This window comes from Melanostigma gelatinosum, assembly GCF_949748355.1.
Source record: "Melanostigma gelatinosum genome assembly, chromosome: 21".
Classification (NCBI taxonomy): domain Eukaryota; kingdom Metazoa; phylum Chordata; class Actinopteri; order Perciformes; family Zoarcidae; genus Melanostigma; species Melanostigma gelatinosum.
In genome coordinates this window covers 5,028,291-5,046,606 of record NC_136654.1, presented here as the reverse complement: position 1 = coordinate 5,046,606, position 18,316 = coordinate 5,028,291, and the positions used below count along the sequence as shown (strand labels likewise).

Here is an 18,316-nt window from a genome sequence, read left to right as displayed (position 1 = left end):
CTAAAAAAGCTAATTTTCAACCGTTGTCCCTGGAGAAATATCGAGAGAAACGATGTACAGGAAATGATTCTACAGTAAAAAGACGTCGGTCAAAGAAGTGAGTTTTGTTCTCCCCCCCCCCCCCAGTAATGAAGAAAACAAGGCCACAAATAAACAACAGTCTTTTATTTAACAGATCAAAAAAAAAAAATCTTATTGCGACTGGAACGGTTACACATAATCATACTGCTGCAGTGGGTTACAGGAAATACAATTAGAGGCATGTAAAAAAAAATGTCTAGTGTCCCACCAGAGCGGATATTATGCATGAAGAGAGCGACGATGGGGCTTTGGCGATAACCGCGACAGCCTGTCTCCATCTCTTCTCTCTCGGAAAGGATGGAAGCGGACTGGGAGGGTTGGCTGCTTCACTGGTTTGCTAGCGGCTGTATGGCACAAAGGAAACAGTCAAAGCTGGCTTTTCTTCTGTGTGTTGTTTTTTTGTGTTTTTTTTTCTTGTAGAGGGAGCTAAAAAGACACCTTTGTTTCCCTGATCTTTCGCTGGGAGGAGAGGAAGAGAATACACAGTCACTCTGGCAGGTAGTAGAAGCACACAGACACGCAGATGTTGCTGGGAAAGCAGATGTCGATGCAGAAGTAGACCAGCCTCTGTTTCCCCGGGCCTGAAAACGAGACACAGACCACGGTGACTATAAGAGCAAACGTAAGATACAGATCATCGTCGTGGAAACAGTGCAGCATTGACTGTTGAATGGTTCAAAGGTAGCTATGAAAGATGAAATAGCCTGCCTCCCTAAATTAAGACTGTTATCCTCTAATTCTGCAAACATTACCTGAATTTCATTTTGTAAAACTGGAGAAAGAACTGGCGTACCCCACTTTCCTTGACAAAATGTGTCACAACTTTATTACAAGAATAATTTTACAACAATTGATGGTCTAAAAGTGGCCTGATTAAAGTGTGACACCGCCACATGGCCACTGTTGAGTGAGCAGAAGTATAATGTCTTTTTCCTCCTCTCATTTACTGCAACAGTAGAAAGGTCGCAGCTGGACGTCATAGATCAGTTTTAGGTTTCAGCCTGACGAGTTGCTTCTTTACGGCGTTGCCAGCTGGCTCATTTTGAAAGCTCCCTTCATACGGTGTCTGTGGGTACTGACAAGTGATGCGTGATATGACCATGCGTACTTTACTAATATCGAAGATAACATGTCAGTTGACGCGTTTACCCAAATGTCAGTATGCAACTAAATTAAAAACATACCATCGTTGTGCCTCTCATGTTTGTGTAGCCATTTAAAAGACAAGGTTGGCGTCAGTCTTTATTTATCTCATTGTCAGCATATATATATATATATATATATATATATATATATATATATATATATATATATATATATATATATATATATATATATATATATATATATATATATATATATATATATATATATATATATATATATATATATATATATATATATATATATATATATATATATATATATATATATATCCAGGGTGGTGATCAACACTTCCCCCAAACCCTTGTCCTTAGCATTTCTTCAAGCCTTTTTTTTAACATGACATGTGATTTTAAGTCCAAAGTACGAGTTCTCACCCTCGACCCTCCTGGTCCAGTGGATGGAGCTGTCCTGACACAGAGCCCGGAGAGGCTCCTCCAGCGTGGACACGTCCACCTGACTGTCCGCCAGCACTCCCAGGAACTCCATCTGCCTCCGGGTCTCATTCCCAGACAGCTGGAAGTGACTCTGAATTGGGGTCAAATCAAGGGAGATATGAAGAAGAAAACCAAGATTGAAACTCAAGCTTCTTTTAGCCCGATATCTTCACTGCTGAGGTCAACACGGTTTGCACATTTGCGCTCTTATTCGTCACAAAGGCTGACCTGCGATAGTGAACCATTTAATGTGCCGTTGTGCTCGAGTGGGTCGCGTTCACCACTTTTTCCATTTTTTGCTGCAAAAGACCAAGAGGACCATTGTGCTGCAGAACAGAGGGACGGGCCACATTTACTCTCCATCCATAAGAGGGGCCCTTTCCCCTCCCATCATAGATTAAAGGACCACAGTCTGAGCTGAGGCGCTGTATGAGATATACGACACCGCAAGACGGGATCGCAAAAACACTCAAGAGACTCAACTCGAGGTGGAAATGGTGCTATTGTGCAAAAAAAAAAAGATGATACGGTGGAGAGACAGAAGTGTCATCTCAGTTTACCTGCAAGGCCCCACATCATCACCTTCACCTTCTCATGTTGTCAAACCACAATTAGGAATCAGACAGTCTCACACAAATCATATCTGAAGGCAGAAGGGCTCAATTCAGAGCCAACAATGGACGCCAATATGGGAGATCCAGGTATTTGTCACACACAGGCCCTTCCCTTACCAACCAATGCACCGGGCTGTATTTTGAATCCAACAGAGGAGTCTTACAAAGCCCTCACACAGAGTGGCCATTGTGCCTGCTCCAGGGCCCAGGCTCGCTGCCGAATTCGCCTCCTGTAAGAGGATCCTGGGCACGCTGTGGGGGCTCTGGAGGGATCAGATGTGCCGAGGAATTCAGCGAGAGAGGGAGACGATGCGCCTCTTCATGCGGCCCCGTCTGCCTTCACCCCTCTCTTTGTAGCGGAGCGGCGAGGAAGTCATGCAGAACCTATGAAACCCAGAGAGTCCTGGCTCCCTGGGTGGGGGGGGGGGGGGGGCTTCTGGGATTAAGTTTATGAGTCAAGGTCAGAAATGCCAGTTCACACATTAGCGAGCCGGTGACTTCGAAAAAAACACCTGGCAGAGTTATAAGGGCAAACTTTTCTTTTTCTTCATTTGCCCAGAGTGCGTTTTCATCTTGCACTTTGTAGTCTCGCATGTCCCGAACGCGACGAGGGAGAACCTATTATGTTACTGGTTGCTTGCTTCGGTTCTCACGTGTTGACATGTCGCTGCCCCCCCCCCCCCCCCCCGTTACCTTGTGCGTGGACTCGTGCAGGAGGGGGTGCACGTTGTCATAGTCGGACGTCTCCATCTTTCGCAGGAAGCAGCTCTTCTGGTCGACAGGCTTGTAGCATATCAAACCCTGCAACACAACAGCAGATAATGGCTGGCAATGGCTTGTAGCATTACCGAAAACATATAACATCACATGCATATCACCTGGACGTACATGTTTGATATCGAACAGCACGGTGGACGTTTGGTTTGCAGGTGAGGTCACGGAAAAGGTAACCAGGTCGTTCTGCTGGTCCACAACGGCCGACTGGTTGATCAGAACCCCGGTCTGATCTGGGACTGTGATTCGGACAATCTGTAGAGACTACAACAGCAGACCGATTAATGCAAGCAATGAATTAGACCTCGGGTCAGAAACTATGTGGGCAATGTATATAGATAATGGTGGCAGTCATATACCTCGGGGTGAGGCTGAGAAAGCCCCAAGTGCCCCGTCAAACCAAGCGCAATGACGACCAGGAGCAGGGAGGCCGAGAGGCTGACCCAGAAGGCCTTGTGCGGGAAGCGGGACTGGGTGGACGCAGCAGAGCCCCCATCCTGCAGAGGTGTTTACACACACAAGAGCCGGTGACCAGCTGTTTCACATCAAACTGTAGCAGGGTGGGAAACTGTCTGGCTGCTGAGAATTGTTTTTAACATAGAGCGGTATCTGCAAGTCCCAACCTGTCGTGCAACTATCACTTGTAGCAAAACTGGATTTGCATACAAGCAAAAACATGTCCTGCCTTCACCCCTTTGCTGGCTGAAATGCATACATCTGTCCTCAGTCAGTAGCTGCTTACCGTGCACTGTGCTTCCTCCAAACGGTTTTCCGAATGCTTCCAACACCTCACCATCCTGTGTCCCTTTGATGGCTCCTCACTCGGTCTGCTCCCTTCTCGTAGCTACCGGCATGGAGCTGTGGTCATGACTGAGAGGCAATACACCTGGCCAGCTTCTCTTTGTCCCTGTAGACCCCCCCCCCCTTCCATCTCCTCCTCCTCCTGTGGTCTCACCGTCTCCCTCCCAAAACAGTCACCCACGACTCTGAATTATGCCAAACTCAATTTTTCGAGGTCTTGTCCTCCTGCAATTTCTTCCTTTTTTTAACATCTAATGTGACTTATTATGCATCTCTAACGTTACCCATCTTTCCAATGTCCCCCGTCACTCAAACACACACTTAGACGAGAGGAATCGACGGCCCTCCCCGGCCCAGACAATGGACAAAGAGGGTGAGACAGGTGCAGCTCGGAAAGCCTCTCTCTCATCAGCCGAGAGGTGATACGCGATTCTGACTGTTTGCAGCATCCAGCCGATGACCGTCCCAAGGTGACTTCACGCACGGGCCCGAGAGGGATGTTTGCTTTGTTCTCTTAGAACTCACAGCCACAGAGAGCAGACGCTGATTTAGTAAAGATAGTTTTATTCTTATTATTGAGCATTACGTTCAGTGATTCCGGGAGTCGAGGACAAGTCAGAGAAAACAGGAGGTAAAAGGAAGATCGTGGGTACCTTTTTAAACATGTTTGCTGTTCTATTAATCACTGTTTCACTGTTGAACTGACGTGACAAACCCCGGGTAGCATCGCACCATACCATGAATATACTGAAAATGTTTGCATTTTCTGCTGAGGTGTGAAAATACATTAAAAAACAGAAAGCTCAACTCAGGCCAGTTCAGTGCCTTTTGCCCCCATCTGTTATTTATAGACTCTAAAACAGCTGTAAACCTGAACACACACACACACATATTACCAAACCGTGGACACATTTTGTGAGCTCATTTCCCTCAAGCTTGACTCGTAGTTGCTTAAGGGGAGATTGCATCACAGGCTGGGTATTTAAAGTACACTCCTTACTCCTTTTCCCCAAAAAGGAACATAAACACATTGAGACAACACTATAAATCCTTGTTCTGATGTTATTATGAATAAATCAATCGTTGGTATCAAGTTAAATCAGCAGGTTTTTAACAGTGGTTTAGTTCAATAATGGAGTCTTTGTCTCCTCTGCCAGGCATCAGCTAGCTGCTCGGTTGTGACTCAGTTAAGAGATGTTTAATCATTTTAATGTAATGTAAAAATATTCCCTTTTAGAAGACAATGGGGTCCGGCATGTGACAGGCAAGCCAGATTCCTCCGGTTTGGAGCTGCTAGGCTATCGCGTAGCTACGCTCCATTCCTGACGGCCACAGTTTCATCCCTGCAGAGCCGGAAGGAGGTCTGCGATGCTCTCCACGTAATAATCCGGCACCATGCCCTGCCTCTCCGCGCAGCCGCTCTTCTGGTGGGCCTCGGCGTCCGCCACCGTGCTGACCCCTGTGAGGGTGAGGAGGGTCTTCAGGCCGCAGTTGGAGCCCAGCATGATGTCCGTGTCCAGGCGGTCGCCCACCATCAGGCAGCGGGCGGGGTCCACGCCGAACTTGGAGGCCACGCAGTCGAACATGAAGTGGTTGGGTTTGCCCACCGTCTGGGCCTGCCGCTGGGCTGCCGTCTCCACGGCCTGCAGCAGGCAGCCGGTACCTGGGAGGGGGAGTGGAAGGCAAAAGGTGAGGAGACCTTTAACTTAATTTCCCTGCAGGTACCAGCGATTTCACTTCCTGTGTTATCAGTAGGCCCGCTTTACTGCAGCCATGTTGACACGACATGTTCCATGTAGGTTGGCCTAGGGCACTGGTGTTGTGCGAGCTGGCCCATTGGAAAGACTGTGACACACTAAATTGAATGGGACCGTAATTAACTTGATCAGTTACACCTGTGCTTACTGTGCCTGTGACCTGGCTGCTGTGAAAAGAGCCTTTTTAGACAGTTTCATTCCAGTAAGATAAAAATCCCAGGTATTGAGGGGCTTGAACTTTATTACAACTTAATACAGCATGCGTTGTTAACTTTGCCTTAAGATCTTAGCAGCAAGTTCTACTTCATGATGCAAGTTTTAAAACTAGTTTGGTTTATGGTGCAGACTGTTTTATTCACCTCAACTATGAAAGCTCTAGAGTCTGAGTGAAGGATTTCCTTAGTAATAAACCTCAGCTTACTATTTAATGTATTTCATGACCTGAAAAAATCCAATAATGAGGCCTTATATTTCCCCAAACAATACTCATTTGAGTGGTGTAACCCAAAGTAGTGTAGACATCTCCACTAACTCCCGTCAGCCCCTTTAGTGTGTGTCTCCAGTGAGCATCCCTACCTGGGACGGCCTTGCCCCCCTCCAGGGGCAGCCTGGTGTCCCTGTTGGTCCCCACAAACAGACAGCCCGGCTGGGTCAGGTACTGCATGGCTCTGTTCACTTTCATGTAGCTGAAGTGTTCATCGAAACCGACCACCACCGCCTTCACGGCGGGATCCAGGGGCACGTTCGCCCAGTCGTTCGGCTTCCCGGAGACGTGGTCCGGTCCCACGCCGGTCTGCTGGATCCCCACCGCCTCCAGCTCCTCTCTCATCGCGTCGCTTCCTATCAGGTACACTTTCCCCTCCAGCTCGCAGACGGTCTTCAGGTACATGGCGGAGCAGTACGCCGTCCCGAAGACCTCCTCTTCGCTCGCTTTGAACCCCAACGTAGACATTTTGTCGACGTACATCTTCCTCGTCTTGGTGCTGTTGTTGGTGACGAAGAAGACCTTTTTCCCCTTTTCCTTGAGCAGGTTTATGACTTGAGGGGCTCCAGGGACGGCCTGGTCCCCCCGCCAGATGACCCCATCGCAGTCAAACAGGACGCAGTCCACCGAGTCCAGCACTTCTTTCACCAGCGCTCCGCTCAGCCGTGTACATTTAGACCCAGACATCAGGCTGTTGGTGCTGTCATTAAGTTAAGTACTACTGTATTTAGAGAAACAAGCTTTGTCGTTGTGACCGTTGGTTAAACAATAGTGTTGAAATTCACCGGAGAGGAAAACCTGACCTTCCACTGAGTGTTGCGTCAATTCTGCGGTTACTTCCGCACCGGCTTAAAGAGACAGGAGCAGCTCTGGACGTATTTATTATAGTTCTGTATTCAAACTATGAACTACGCAGGTACAAGTCCAGTCCCACCAGGCCAGGCTTCTGTCACTAACTCCTGCTCACAACCTGTAGTTGTCTTTGCAAAAAACAATAAAAACAATATCAAACTTTATGGGTATTCAAAACATCACAGCAACTACTAAAAGCCAAGCACGCTGTTCTTTTAAGTCCTCTTCTTGGCATCAAACTACACCTCCCATGAGTCTTTGGGGCAAGTGTTCGCAGCTCCTACAGCTGGCCTCTGACCCCCTGACACGGAATTTTATTATTTATTTGAAATCCTTGCCTAATATTAAAATAATATACCTATGCCAGATATAAATACAAAAAGTACAATATTTTCAAAAGCTGAGTGCCAATGCCACGATCATGTATTAAAAAACCTGCAGTGGCAGGACATGTTCCAGCTTTAGTTGATGGCCGGCAAAGTAAAAAAAAAAGGTTTCATTTAATAAATAACAGACACCAACTTTATCTAACTGATTACTTTTGTGTTTGCTGCCAATGTGTTCACAGATTTCCCAATATGTGACACCTTATGGGAGATAAACACCAGAGCCCATAAGGAAATCGCTATCGCAAACTTTAATTCAACAGGCAACCGTAGTTCTTAGGGACAGCAAAGCCCGGGGGATGGACAGTATATGCAGCATAACACGGACGGCTGTATCTTTTTTTTTTCTCAATTGTCTTTCTTCTGAACAGGCTGTGGGGGGATGAAAATCTCTTCCAGGTTTCGGAGTAGCCCTCTGCTGTAGTAGTATCTTTTCGAGTGGTCTGGCGCTGGGCTACAGAGGTGGTCTGCTGTTGCAGTTGGGTGGCAGTGCTGACACACGTAACCTCGACTTTTGTACCACTCGTTGGAGGTCTGGTTGACGAGAGCCAGGTAGGAATGGAAAAGGGCATAACCCGCCAGGAGGAAGAAGACAAAGACCAGAAATCCCAGCATGAAGACGATTCGGGGGAAGGTCAGGAACAGATGCTGGAGGGACAGAGAAAAATTGTTTCAGGTTAATATGAGACATTGAATTGGGAATGAACATGGCTGTGGATATGAAACGCAGCGCGTCGGCAGTACTGAGTCTCACCTGTACAACAAACAGAGGCCCTGCTGCCTGCTGCTGGCCGTACTCGTCTACATAACTGGCCGTCAGAAGCCCTGACCGCAGTACGGCATGAAACAGCATGTCTCCTGTTAGGACGGCAATGTCGCCCGCCATGGCGCACACGCTCAAGAGGTAAAGCAGGAAGTAGCGCGTGTTCTGAGCCCCGATGCAGTTGTTCACCCAGACGCAGTGGTGGTCAAAACGCTGGACACACCTGTTGCAGACACCTGAAATGCAGACGGTGTTGAAAGTGAGCGCTGAGTATGAGTCTGTGTTTAATACACAACATTTTCTATGGTACATATTTAATACTGTGTAACATCTATGTACTCACTGCAGTGTTTGGAGCGAGCCGGTTTGATGAGCTGGCAGGTTTCACAAGAGACTCCCGGGTGAAACAGCCTCCTGTCATAAGGGTAGATGCTCAGCTGGCCAGCGATCTTCTTCTTCGTCACTGTGCCTGCAAGAGGAAAGAGTTGAGGAAAAATAACTGCAGTGTAATAAAACAAAAGACATAGTAGTACTTCAGACCTTATGTACACAAGGAGAGGTCTGGTGGTTTGTATTATTTTGTCCACGTGAACATTGTCCAGAACTAACTTATCAGTCATTTTTTCTGGCTATTTGTGTGAAAAGCCAGCTGAAATGATCTACTTTACTCGGAAATAACTGCAGTTATATGAAGTCTATAAGATTTGATACTTAATAAGACTGCTTTTCTGCACGCCCACAATCTACAAGGGCCTTATAACCAGCAGTAAGGTAGAACTTCAGCAGCAAATGTAATGGGAGTATGCAATGCAAACAGAATATTTCTAATATGAAAAGACTGATGATTTAAGTTGAGTTTGGTTCCCGGAAAATAATGTAATTTTACATTTTAGTGGAAATAAGCACACTTCATCTGGCATTCCCAGGACATGAGGCCTGCTTTACTGTACCATGGGGTGATGTTGTGAAGCTGTCTCTAGATTACCAGACTCCCCCAGAAAATAGTTTGACCCTCCAGGTCCATGAAATTACTGATGTAATTACCACCATCCCCAGTTATTACTCATAAGACTCCACAATATACCAGCAAAAAATAAATCTCAAACAAGGTGTACAAAGTGTTACATATCTCACACCTCAGCGTGTCAGGGTTCACCTCCCCTGCCTGTCTCATATAATATGTTTGAACAATAAGTATGTCTGAATATGCTTCAGCTAAAACACAAACCTGGATCTCTCCTGATGCAGAGGTAGAAGAAGAAGGTCTTGATGGTCAGCAGGACGTAAGGCACGGACAGACTGGGCAGAGTGGTGTCCATCTCCCTGCAGAAGCCAAACACCTCATAGGTGAACTCTGCATACACAGCACCCTCCAGCAGGATATGCAGATAGATGAACATGTTGTTCCTGCAATTAGAAGCACATGAAAGAGACTGAAGGCAAAAAATACAGTCGTATACTTGTTCGGCACTGGACTTAAAAATACAATATTAGACCATATAAACACATATTATGACAATGTCAGGAATGTGTACTTCTGTGAAAACTTAAACTGCAAACCTTTGATGAAACAGCCTGTGCAAGGTCCACTGTGAAAACCTTTGGAGCCATTTTGGCGTAAACGGTGCAACTACCTGTGATGACAATTGTCAGCAGCTTTAATTGCAGCGGACATGTTTTCTTTGTATTGTGATAAAGTAGTCAAACAGCGCCACACAGTGTCGGCTTGTGGAAGTACAGTTCAAATACTTAAATTCTTACCTTTCCTACTGAGCTGAAGAAGATACTGAACGGGGTTTGCTGCTGGCCGGAGTATTTGCAAACTAGGACTATACATGTCAGCACCACTGCAACGTAGACGGCGAACAGAGTGAGGAAATCCATCTCTCACCTGGTATGGCGGCTTCTAAAAACAACAAGTGTTTTCTGGTACAAAGTCACCACGTACAGGTAGCGAACTCAACAAGAAGCTACAGCTGTTACTATTAAGTCTCCATGTTTGTTGAAACACGACGACGAACACTTTTAAAATAAATAATGTAGGGTGTGCCTTCTAAATCTAAATCTCAGATGAACACGTTAGCATGCTAACGTAATTTACGTCAGTTAGCTAGCAAACCTGCATATCTATTCCCGCTTTCTTTACAACCTAACGCCATCTACTCGTCCGTTGCCCCCCTGACCTCCGAGTAAAGGTCGCACATAGCTGCCTTGCAGTGTTTTATCTCACGTCAACATAGCTGTTATTGCTAGCGCTGTGGCCACCAGCACCACTTTCGGTGCTGCTCCGTAAACTGCTACTACTTCCTTAGCATCGATGTAGCTACATTCCAAGCTAACAGCTGAGAGGTTGTTCTAACTTGCTGAGGCTGACACTGTTGCAGGGAGGTGGGTGACATGATCTGTCAGAATCTAGCTGCATGTCTATAGAAATGTGAAGTTTGTCCAGTAGTTTTCATTTAACATAATGCTAATATAATATTTTTTAAACTTATAAGTTGTCATAATGAATATTCATCATGTAATGTTTTGACTCATTTGAGAGTGTCTTGAAAGCCTTTCTCCTGATGGAGACCCTTTATTTTTCCACACTTATCAACTATAACCATCACATATTCACCATCACACCCAAAAGTGTCCGGTCTCCTATGTGTTTATCAGAAATGTGTGTTTTCTGAATGAAGAGATTTGATGCACTTGGATGTAGGACGTCAGTTTATTACCTGCAAAGATCACATTATTTACTCCAAGTCAGAATTGAAATCAAAGCACTTATCAAGACAAGCACAGTTTTTAACGTTTTTGCAGCTGTTACTTAGGATTGTTTTCTCTCTGTCGCTGCCATCCAGTGCTCTACACAATGCAGCAAGGCATCACAAGACACCTGTTGGATCTGGTTGCCGACACGGCCCAATGCTCATATTACAGCTCGCAGTCCTGGAGAGGAGAGCGTTACTCTGGAGCTCTGCATGGGCATTTATGGATGCTGTTTAAACAGGTACATGATGTGCTGTGCTGTGTGTGTGTTGATCATTTGACATGTTTCTTATGCTAGATATGTTGTCGGTCACAAGGCATAGTGTATTTACTGTTACAGTTTGAGGTTAGGAAGTATTTCTCAATACTTTCCATCCTAATAATGTTACAGTTTTGGATTTTATAAAGATACATTATTTCCGCTCCCTTGTTTTTTAATTAAAAAACATATCTAAAGAATAATTGATGCTTAAATGTATAAATGATTTCTCTGAGGAAGAATTTATTACAGTTTTGCTCACTGAGTGAAAAGGCTGAGACCGTTTTTTAACAGACTCGGTTGCCTGTGAAATGTCAGCGTTCTGTCTCTCACCTTGTCACACATGAGTAACTGTCTTTGCTGTAGCGTAAGAAGAGAGTTTGATTGGAGTGAGCAGTGTCTGTCTGGAGAAACAGCCCTTTGTGGTTAATTATTTAGTCCCTGTTCCTTATTGATTTATGACAGTTTGAAGCTCCAATAACCTGCAGGCATCCTCACTACTTTCTCTTGAGCTTCAATTTAATTGAATTAGATTTAATCACTGATATTCAAGGGTGGAAGTAACTAGGTACATTTACTCTTGTTATTGTAATCGAGTAGTTTTTGTGTATTTGTACTATTAGGCCGGCACTAATTGTCAACTTAAAACAATGTCGTGGGAACTCCATACTCGCAGCTTTATGCGGTTTAAGTGAGGTTTATTTGAGCTGAGGTTTGCATCACATTCAGCACAATTCATGACCTAATAAGAGTGATAAAGGTGAAAGTTCCTCCCGCACCAACAAGTGCAAAACAAACTACCACAAGGAGTCACGTGACTAAGCCGGAATAAGATGGGTAGGGGCTTTAAACAAGTCCAATATTTACTCTCCTAGCTCTGTTATGGTCTCGAGCTGCTAAAGGTTGTACTATGGTCACCAGCTTGTCACTCATTTTGCCGTTTGTTGTTGATGTGGTGAAACCAAAAGAGTGAGCTCAAAGACGCTAAAATGAAAGGCGCTAAATTCCCCATAAAGCTGAAGTAAACAGGTGAAATTCACTGTGCTGTTGTTACACATAGTCATTTGACTCTTTTTCTATTATGGATCAAGATATTGATACGTGCAGCTTCAAATGAAATATCAGGTTAAATCCTTCTGATTCAATCAATACGTAAAGCGTGTGTTTTCACAGCTTTTACCTAAACTCAGCCTCTGATACAGACTGCATCTTCACACTGTGTGTGTTCTTTCTCACATTCTGACTCATCGCAATAATAATAACAACACATGTCATATGCACATTTCCTGTATGGTTCCACTGATATTCAGTGTATGTGTTCATTACGGGAGGGGAGCATATGTTCCTTCAGTGTTAATGACAGGGGGGGGGGGTGGAGGAGCGTTGAAGATTCAGCTCATAATCCTACTAATCCTACGGGCTAAAGCTTCTCACATCACACATGGACACACAGAATTCCAGGCATGCAGACGCTCCAATTAGTACTCATCAGGCTCCGTTGCATCGACGCAGAGCGATTCTGGGCCAGTAGCGGTCCCTCGGAGAGCCACCTAGCCAAGAGAGGAGGAGGAGGAGGAAAAAGACACACTGGTGTATTTATAGAAAAATGAGGCCTCACAATACCCTTTTTGGAGAGAGAATTGTGAAGGAACAGAGGTGCCCGGGTGCACGTGTCCCAGTTTTCTGATTAACACTGTGCAAGCAGGCTGGCCCGAGGATCAATCAGGGATGAGACGCAGGACTAACTCCTTGACACACTCGCAGAGAGACTGCGCTCGTTTGACTTTGGGTTGGTCCTTTCTTTTTGGAGAAGACAGATTGGATATCGGGCTGCTAGCAGGCCGACCTGCTATTTGACATCCAAGATGAAGAAATTTTTGCAAAACAAAAAAGGCAGATACTCTTTCCGTCGGGGCTCTCGGTATCCATCTAAAGATTTCTGTAAGTCTGATCAGCTTTGTCCAGCGAGTGAATGCCGCTGCGCTGCGGCTTTGGAGGCCGTGGAGGATCATTAGCTCCCAGCTGAGCCAGAGGGTTTATACTTTAGTATATTTAGCAGACGCCAACAGGTCTATTTTTGTATTTCTGTATTTGTCATAGCAGAAACTGTCACTTGTGGAATATTTCATTCTCATTTTAGTATTTCACTCCAAAGTCTGGCCTCCATGTGCTTCTATATTTGCGAATTTACCTCATACGGTTGTTATTTAACGCCACTTTGTGTCTCTTACCTGCTTAGAAATGAGCACCATTGCCAGTGGTGTGCTCTCTATTGCATAATTACCATTCAACAGAATAGACTTGCATGTGCCCTGAGTAAAAAAAAAAAGAATTAGCTGGAGGAACTTTTGTCTCTCAAGCTAATTAAGGTCACAATCTCTGCGACGCCTTCATTTGATTGGCTGCTTTTGCGTTTGTGAACCAGGTCAGGGACCGCTGAGTGTGTCACGGTTCAGGGTAGAGGGTTACACAGCCGCACTCGAGAGTACAACTTGAGACACCGGAGATAGCAGGCGGGAGAAGAGACGCAGGAATTGGAGCTCTTTCGAAACCTGCAGAGGATTATTTGATCCAAAGGTGTTTTCGCAATGTCGATAGACTTGAATATATCGGCCACAGTGGGTAAGTGCGCGTGTTTGAATGAGTATTTCTTCATTTATCAGCATGTCCGTCTCATAATCTCACAGATGTTTGGCTGCTGCGAAGCTCCGAAATGGAGGACTCTGTGAAGTCCTCGGATCATGAGCGGTTACTTGTCCCCCATCCTCAAATCTTTTCTTTCTCCCACCTCACCTATTGTGTCCCCTCCTCTCGTCCCTTAAGTCCTCAGCATGCCGTCGTCCAACCAGGGCTGGCCTGAGGAGTTCGGCTTCCAGCTGGGCGGCAATGGACCCAGTTACATCGTGTCTGTGGAGGAGGGCAGCAGTGCCCACCTGGCGGGGCTGCAGGCGGGGGACCAGGTCCTGGAGATCGAGGGCCACAATGTGTCGACGCTGGGTCCCCAGTCTCTTGTCGCCATCGCCCACACTCAGAAGAACATCCCTCCCAGTATCGGAGTGGTGTCCCGCATACAGCAGGTCTTACTTACAGCTTTTTAATCTATCAGAGCAATACAACATAATGTGGGTTGAGGTACTTCCTGCCTGGTCCGGAGCCTTTCCGGGGTTATGTTCTCAATTTGAATAAAAACTGCCATATCTATCCTGCATTACAGATGGACGTCATCCCAGGTCCGGACGGTCGTTTTGGGTTCACCATCGTGGGAGACTGCCCCCTGCTGGTGGAGGACTGCTCGCCTTGCTCGCCAGCCGGCCGCGCGGGCCTGAGGGCCGGGGAGTACGTCATGGAGGTCAACGGGATCCCCGTCCGGCAGCACGAGACGGCCGCGGCGCTGATCAAGGCCTCCCAGGGGAGGACGCTCCGCCTGGGGGTGCTGTGTCTCGGCCCGAGGCAGAAACACAGCCTCAGCATCGAGGACAGTCAGATGGGAGGAGAGGGAGCGAGACTGGACCGTAAACATAAAGCTCTGGAGTTCAACAGGAGGGTACGTCTGAATACACAGCGACAGCTAAGTCTGGTCCAGTTTTATGTATATACAAATAGCCTGAACTGCAGATGAAGTGTCCTTACGGTAACAATCTGGCACAGTGTAAAACTATGAGGTGGCAGCATCTACCCCGTTTCTCCTTTCACCGACTTGTCCTCCAGCCTCTAACATCATCGTCATTTCCGCCGTCAGGTTGACCAGATTTTAGGTGAGGAACCCGAAGTGAAAGAGAAACTCTTCACCGCGCTGAAGCACTACGCGGCCGAGAAGAGGGTTGAGTGGTTGGCCTCGGTCCTGCCCGACATACTCGCCACCGATGAGCATCGGCGGCTCATCTCCAGCATCAGGTAAGAGCCGGCCGCTTCAGCTCCGGTTACAATCGATTGCAAAACACAGGATAGAATAAACTGCTGGTAGGAAGTGGAGGAAAGATTTGTGAGAATGCAGTGGAGAGCATGCTTTTTGTTTCCTCTTTAATCCACCTTTGAAACCATGTGAACGGTGGCAAACCATTGACCTGCAAAGCTTCCAGTGTTGTTCAATTACTACTCCCATTTCTGGTATCGTATCCCACACACATTCCCACTTGTCATTTTCAAGTGCCAGTTAAAAAAGTAAAATACTCTGCAGGGATTTGAGTCATAATGAGCACGTAAACGTTTCCCGTTGCTCATTCTGCGGGATGGATTAGAGGGGGTCTCGACCGCTGCCAGCCGTTTCCGAGCTACGCTTTAGGTTTAGGTGGGTGCCATCTGCCACCCGGGGTAAATCCACAGTGACCCCTCCAAGTCGCTTCAAGTGCCGTCGGTGTTAGTGAAACCGAGAGACTAAACTGACATGTAGCTGAGAGGTTTTTTTAGCTGTAAAATGAGGATTGGCAACTCCAGCCATATTCACAGCATGGCGGTGACTGATGATGAGCCACATACAGATTTAGTTGAGTACTCGCTTTTTGGAAAAACATCATTTATTACCGGTGGCCATGCCGAACTGGAGCTACACCCAACAGGTTTATTTTTTGAAGGTGTGTGTTTCCACGAGTCGGCCTAACGCCAGATATCCAAACAAGGAAAAAGCACTCGGGTAAGCCAGAGTTATGTGGTTGTCTACGCGCCAAAATGACCAGCACTGCCGCCTTTCTCTGAATCCCCAGACAGTTTGTCCACAGATTGCACTTCCTCCACCAGCAGAGCCAACCAGACCTTTTGTTCTCTTACTACGCTGGCTCCCCTCCACTACTACACCAGTCTCAACTCGTATTTATATTCCGTAAGAAGGGTTTCCAGCAGCACGGGGTCAGTGCTGGGCTCCTTTCGTTGCCTGAGATGATGTTAGGCGGCTGGATTTTTCTCCCTTAAATTGGTGAATGAATAATTCACAACATTGAGAACTCTTCATTGGTATTTGTTCAATAAAGGACACTCCTATTTGCACGAGCACCAATAATAATATTTGTCATGTCTTTGTGGTTTTTCCATCTCACAACTCTCTTACCTCCTCTCTCTCTCTCCCCCTTTCTCTATAGGGGAGGGCGGGGTTATGTGTTTTTATCTGATGGATTTTCTTCTCATTATTCTGCTCAGAGCTCGGGCTGTTTCTCTCTCTCTGTCTCTCTCTCTCTCTGTCTCTCTCTCTGTCTCTCTCTCTCTCTCTCTCTCTGTCTCTCTCTCTCTCTCTCTGTCTCTCTCTCGCTCTCTCTCTCTCTCTGTGTGGTGACCGTTTTCCCCTAACACTTGGTAAAGACTCCCGCTTGCACCAAAGTCCCACCGTGTCTCTTATCCCCCTCAGAGAGGCAGCACTGAAGCCTTAGGTCTGTCTGCCATTTTGCTCACTATTAGATGGTGCAACTTAGTTTGTAGTTGAGCTATGGGTGACCGCTAAAGCGATGAATTGCCTGGGGTGAGTATACCTTTTCCCCATCTTTTTCCAATGGAATGGTTTTTGCCAATCAGTGTAATTACGTATGTGAAGTGGGGAGGTGAGTGAATGTTTAATGCAGTCGGATACAGAACATGTCAGTGGCTGCTGTTGGTGTTTCGACAGCTGATGTTTTCGGCTACGAACTCCTCTATTCCCTTGTGGCTTTCTAAGCTTTCTTCGAGGCGGTTCCCAGCTTTAAATCTGTCGTTTATGACGTCGAGCGAGCCGTCAACAGGGTGTTCTCCGAGTTCGATGTGACGGGACCACATTTGGACGGACGCAGCTGTAACACAGTCGGCACTACAAAGGCATTTTTATTGTGTTTGCCTCTTATGTGAGTGAAGTCATTAGGTTGAGTGATGCTCTGCTTTTGGGATGTAATCGCTCTCCACGTGTTTGCTTTCAAACTGAATGTTGATTTAACAGCTTACATTAATATTCCTCTTAAAAAAAATGATATCTGCTTGTATCATACTGAGTACGTGTGTGTCTTCCCTGAATATTGCAGGCACGTTTTAGCTTTTGTGTACCGCATGATGTCCGGTGCAGGTCTCCCTCTTTAGCTGTGGCGAAATCAACCAACATCTTTCATTACTGCAGTGATAGTTGAGCCCTATAACATAATAGCAGTGATTAAAGGATGATGATGATGGGTGAGCATGGTCAACACATCTGCCTTTATCTGCTCCTCTTGACACACGAAGCTTTTCTCCTTCAGTGGTGCCGATAATGATAGTGTTTAATCTGAACTGCAGGAGTCAGTGGAGCTTGTTTGCAACTACTGCTGAGCTGCTACACTGCACAACATGAGAAGCAGTCGGGGCGCACAAGTGCCGAGCAACAGTTTTTTTTATCGAAGTGTTGATGAGCACAAACTACTAAATTCAGTGCACTCGCAAGTTGGAGGGGAACAAGTCGTCTTTTTATTGGCAGATTTTGGCGCCGCTTAATGGGACCAGCTTGTTCAGTCTGAAGGAAGAACGAAAAAAACAGATTGCTTGTTAGCGGAACAACAGCTCCATGGATTCCAATGCCGGTCATGTTTGTGCATTACGGCGCCACCAGCGGTTCTTAAATTTCTTTCACTCCGCCCCAAAACATATTTGGTAAAAAAAGAAAATTTGTTGTGACAGTTGACAGTTTACAGCAGTTGATGATTTCTTTGATTATTTAAATTCAATTTAACATTTTTTTATTGAACCTATTATAGTATAATTATTTTAGGAATCATGCATGACTGATGTGTTTTCATTTAAAATATATATTTTTAAATCTCACAGTACTCCAAAGTACACCTAGGGGGTAAACGTTTGAGAAGCACTGGTCCAGACTGATCTATCGTGAATGGATTGTCATTACATGTTGTACAGCCGTGGCACCGTGGTGTCATTGTACTGACTGTGGTTCAGTCTTGGTTGACAGTCCCAGTCCATTCAGTGGATCTGATGTGGCTGACGTTTCTTTCTACAAGCACCATTTTTCATCATTTACTTTTGACAAGTTCCTGGAAACAGACCAGGCACCCAGTGATGCTCACAACGATCATCGTATAATTATCTTTTAATTCCAACTGGCGCAATCCTTAAATACACGACCCACCGCTGTGCCTGTTTGTCAGCGCCCAAGAGGAGCCGGACAAACGGATCATGTTAGGCCGATTCTTTTCTCCGTGCACACGCGCTGTTACTCCTCCTTATGTGTGTTAGGACACGGCACCGGT

The 18,316-nt window shown here is 46.0% G+C and overlaps 4 protein-coding genes across 4 annotated transcripts in view; 1 reads left to right on the top strand and 3 right to left on the bottom strand.

Moving 5' to 3' along the window:
* Window positions 1-560: 560 nt before the first annotated feature.
* On the bottom strand, window positions 561-3,866 carry bricd5 (BRICHOS domain containing 5; the record flags this gene model as incomplete). The annotated part of the gene is made up of 6 exons (XM_079293833.1): window positions 561-662; window positions 1,623-1,773; window positions 2,990-3,097; window positions 3,185-3,334; window positions 3,430-3,567; window positions 3,813-3,866. The coding sequence occupies 6 exons, from the start codon at window positions 3,864-3,866 to the stop codon at window positions 568-570; spliced, it is 696 nt and encodes a 231-aa protein (XP_079149959.1). The 3' UTR covers window positions 561-567.
* A 598-nt stretch (window positions 3,867-4,464) lies between these two features.
* Window positions 4,465-6,932, bottom strand: pgp (phosphoglycolate phosphatase). The gene is made up of 2 exons (XM_079292660.1): window positions 6,205-6,932; window positions 4,465-5,534 (listed from the first exon to the last, which is right to left on the bottom strand). The coding sequence occupies exons 1-2, from the start codon at window positions 6,797-6,799 to the stop codon at window positions 5,209-5,211; spliced, it is 921 nt and encodes a 306-aa protein (XP_079148786.1). The 5' UTR covers window positions 6,800-6,932; the 3' UTR covers window positions 4,465-5,208.
* Window positions 6,933-7,116: 184 nt separating this feature from the next.
* zdhhc4 (zDHHC palmitoyltransferase 4) lies at window positions 7,117-10,396 on the bottom strand. The gene is made up of 6 exons (XM_079292985.1): window positions 9,875-10,396; window positions 9,674-9,747; window positions 9,342-9,520; window positions 8,457-8,582; window positions 8,105-8,349; window positions 7,117-7,998 (listed from the first exon to the last, which is right to left on the bottom strand). The coding sequence occupies exons 1-6, from the start codon at window positions 9,995-9,997 to the stop codon at window positions 7,699-7,701; spliced, it is 1,047 nt and encodes a 348-aa protein (XP_079149111.1). The 5' UTR covers window positions 9,998-10,396; the 3' UTR covers window positions 7,117-7,698.
* Window positions 10,397-12,994: 2,598 nt separating this feature from the next.
* Window positions 12,995-18,316, top strand: part of grid2ipb (glutamate receptor, ionotropic, delta 2 (Grid2) interacting protein, b) — a gene marked incomplete at its 5' end in the record, with an annotated part of 28,954 nt that continues 23,632 nt past the window's right edge. Inside the window, 4 exons of the mRNA XM_079293711.1 lie at window positions 12,995-13,070; window positions 13,953-14,206; window positions 14,344-14,673; window positions 14,869-15,023. Coding sequence (XP_079149837.1) covers window positions 12,995-13,070; window positions 13,953-14,206; window positions 14,344-14,673; window positions 14,869-15,023 — 815 coding nt within the window. The remainder of the gene's footprint in view (window positions 13,071-13,952; window positions 14,207-14,343; window positions 14,674-14,868; window positions 15,024-18,316) is intronic.

Excerpts from the sequence above, each read along its gene's own strand:
- pgp (XM_079292660.1), bottom strand. The coding sequence starts at position 6,799 with ATGTCTGGGTCTAAATGTACACGGCTGAGCGGAGCGCTGGTGAAAGAA. Across the intron at positions 5,535-6,204 it reads GGGGGGCAAGGCCGTCCCAG|GTACCGGCTGCCTGCTGCAG; the intron begins GTAGGGATGCTC and ends TCCCCCTCCCAG.
- zdhhc4 (XM_079292985.1), bottom strand. The coding sequence starts at position 9,997 with ATGGATTTCCTCACTCTGTTCGCCGTCTACGTTGCAGTGGTGCTGACA. Across the intron at positions 8,583-9,341 it reads CTGCATCAGGAGAGATCCAG|GCACAGTGACGAAGAAGAAG; the intron begins GTTTGTGTTTTA and ends TTCCTCTTGCAG. Across the intron at positions 7,999-8,104 it reads GGCCTCTGTTTGTTGTACAG|CATCTGTTCCTGACCTTCCC; the intron begins GTGAGACTCAGT and ends CTGTCCCTCCAG.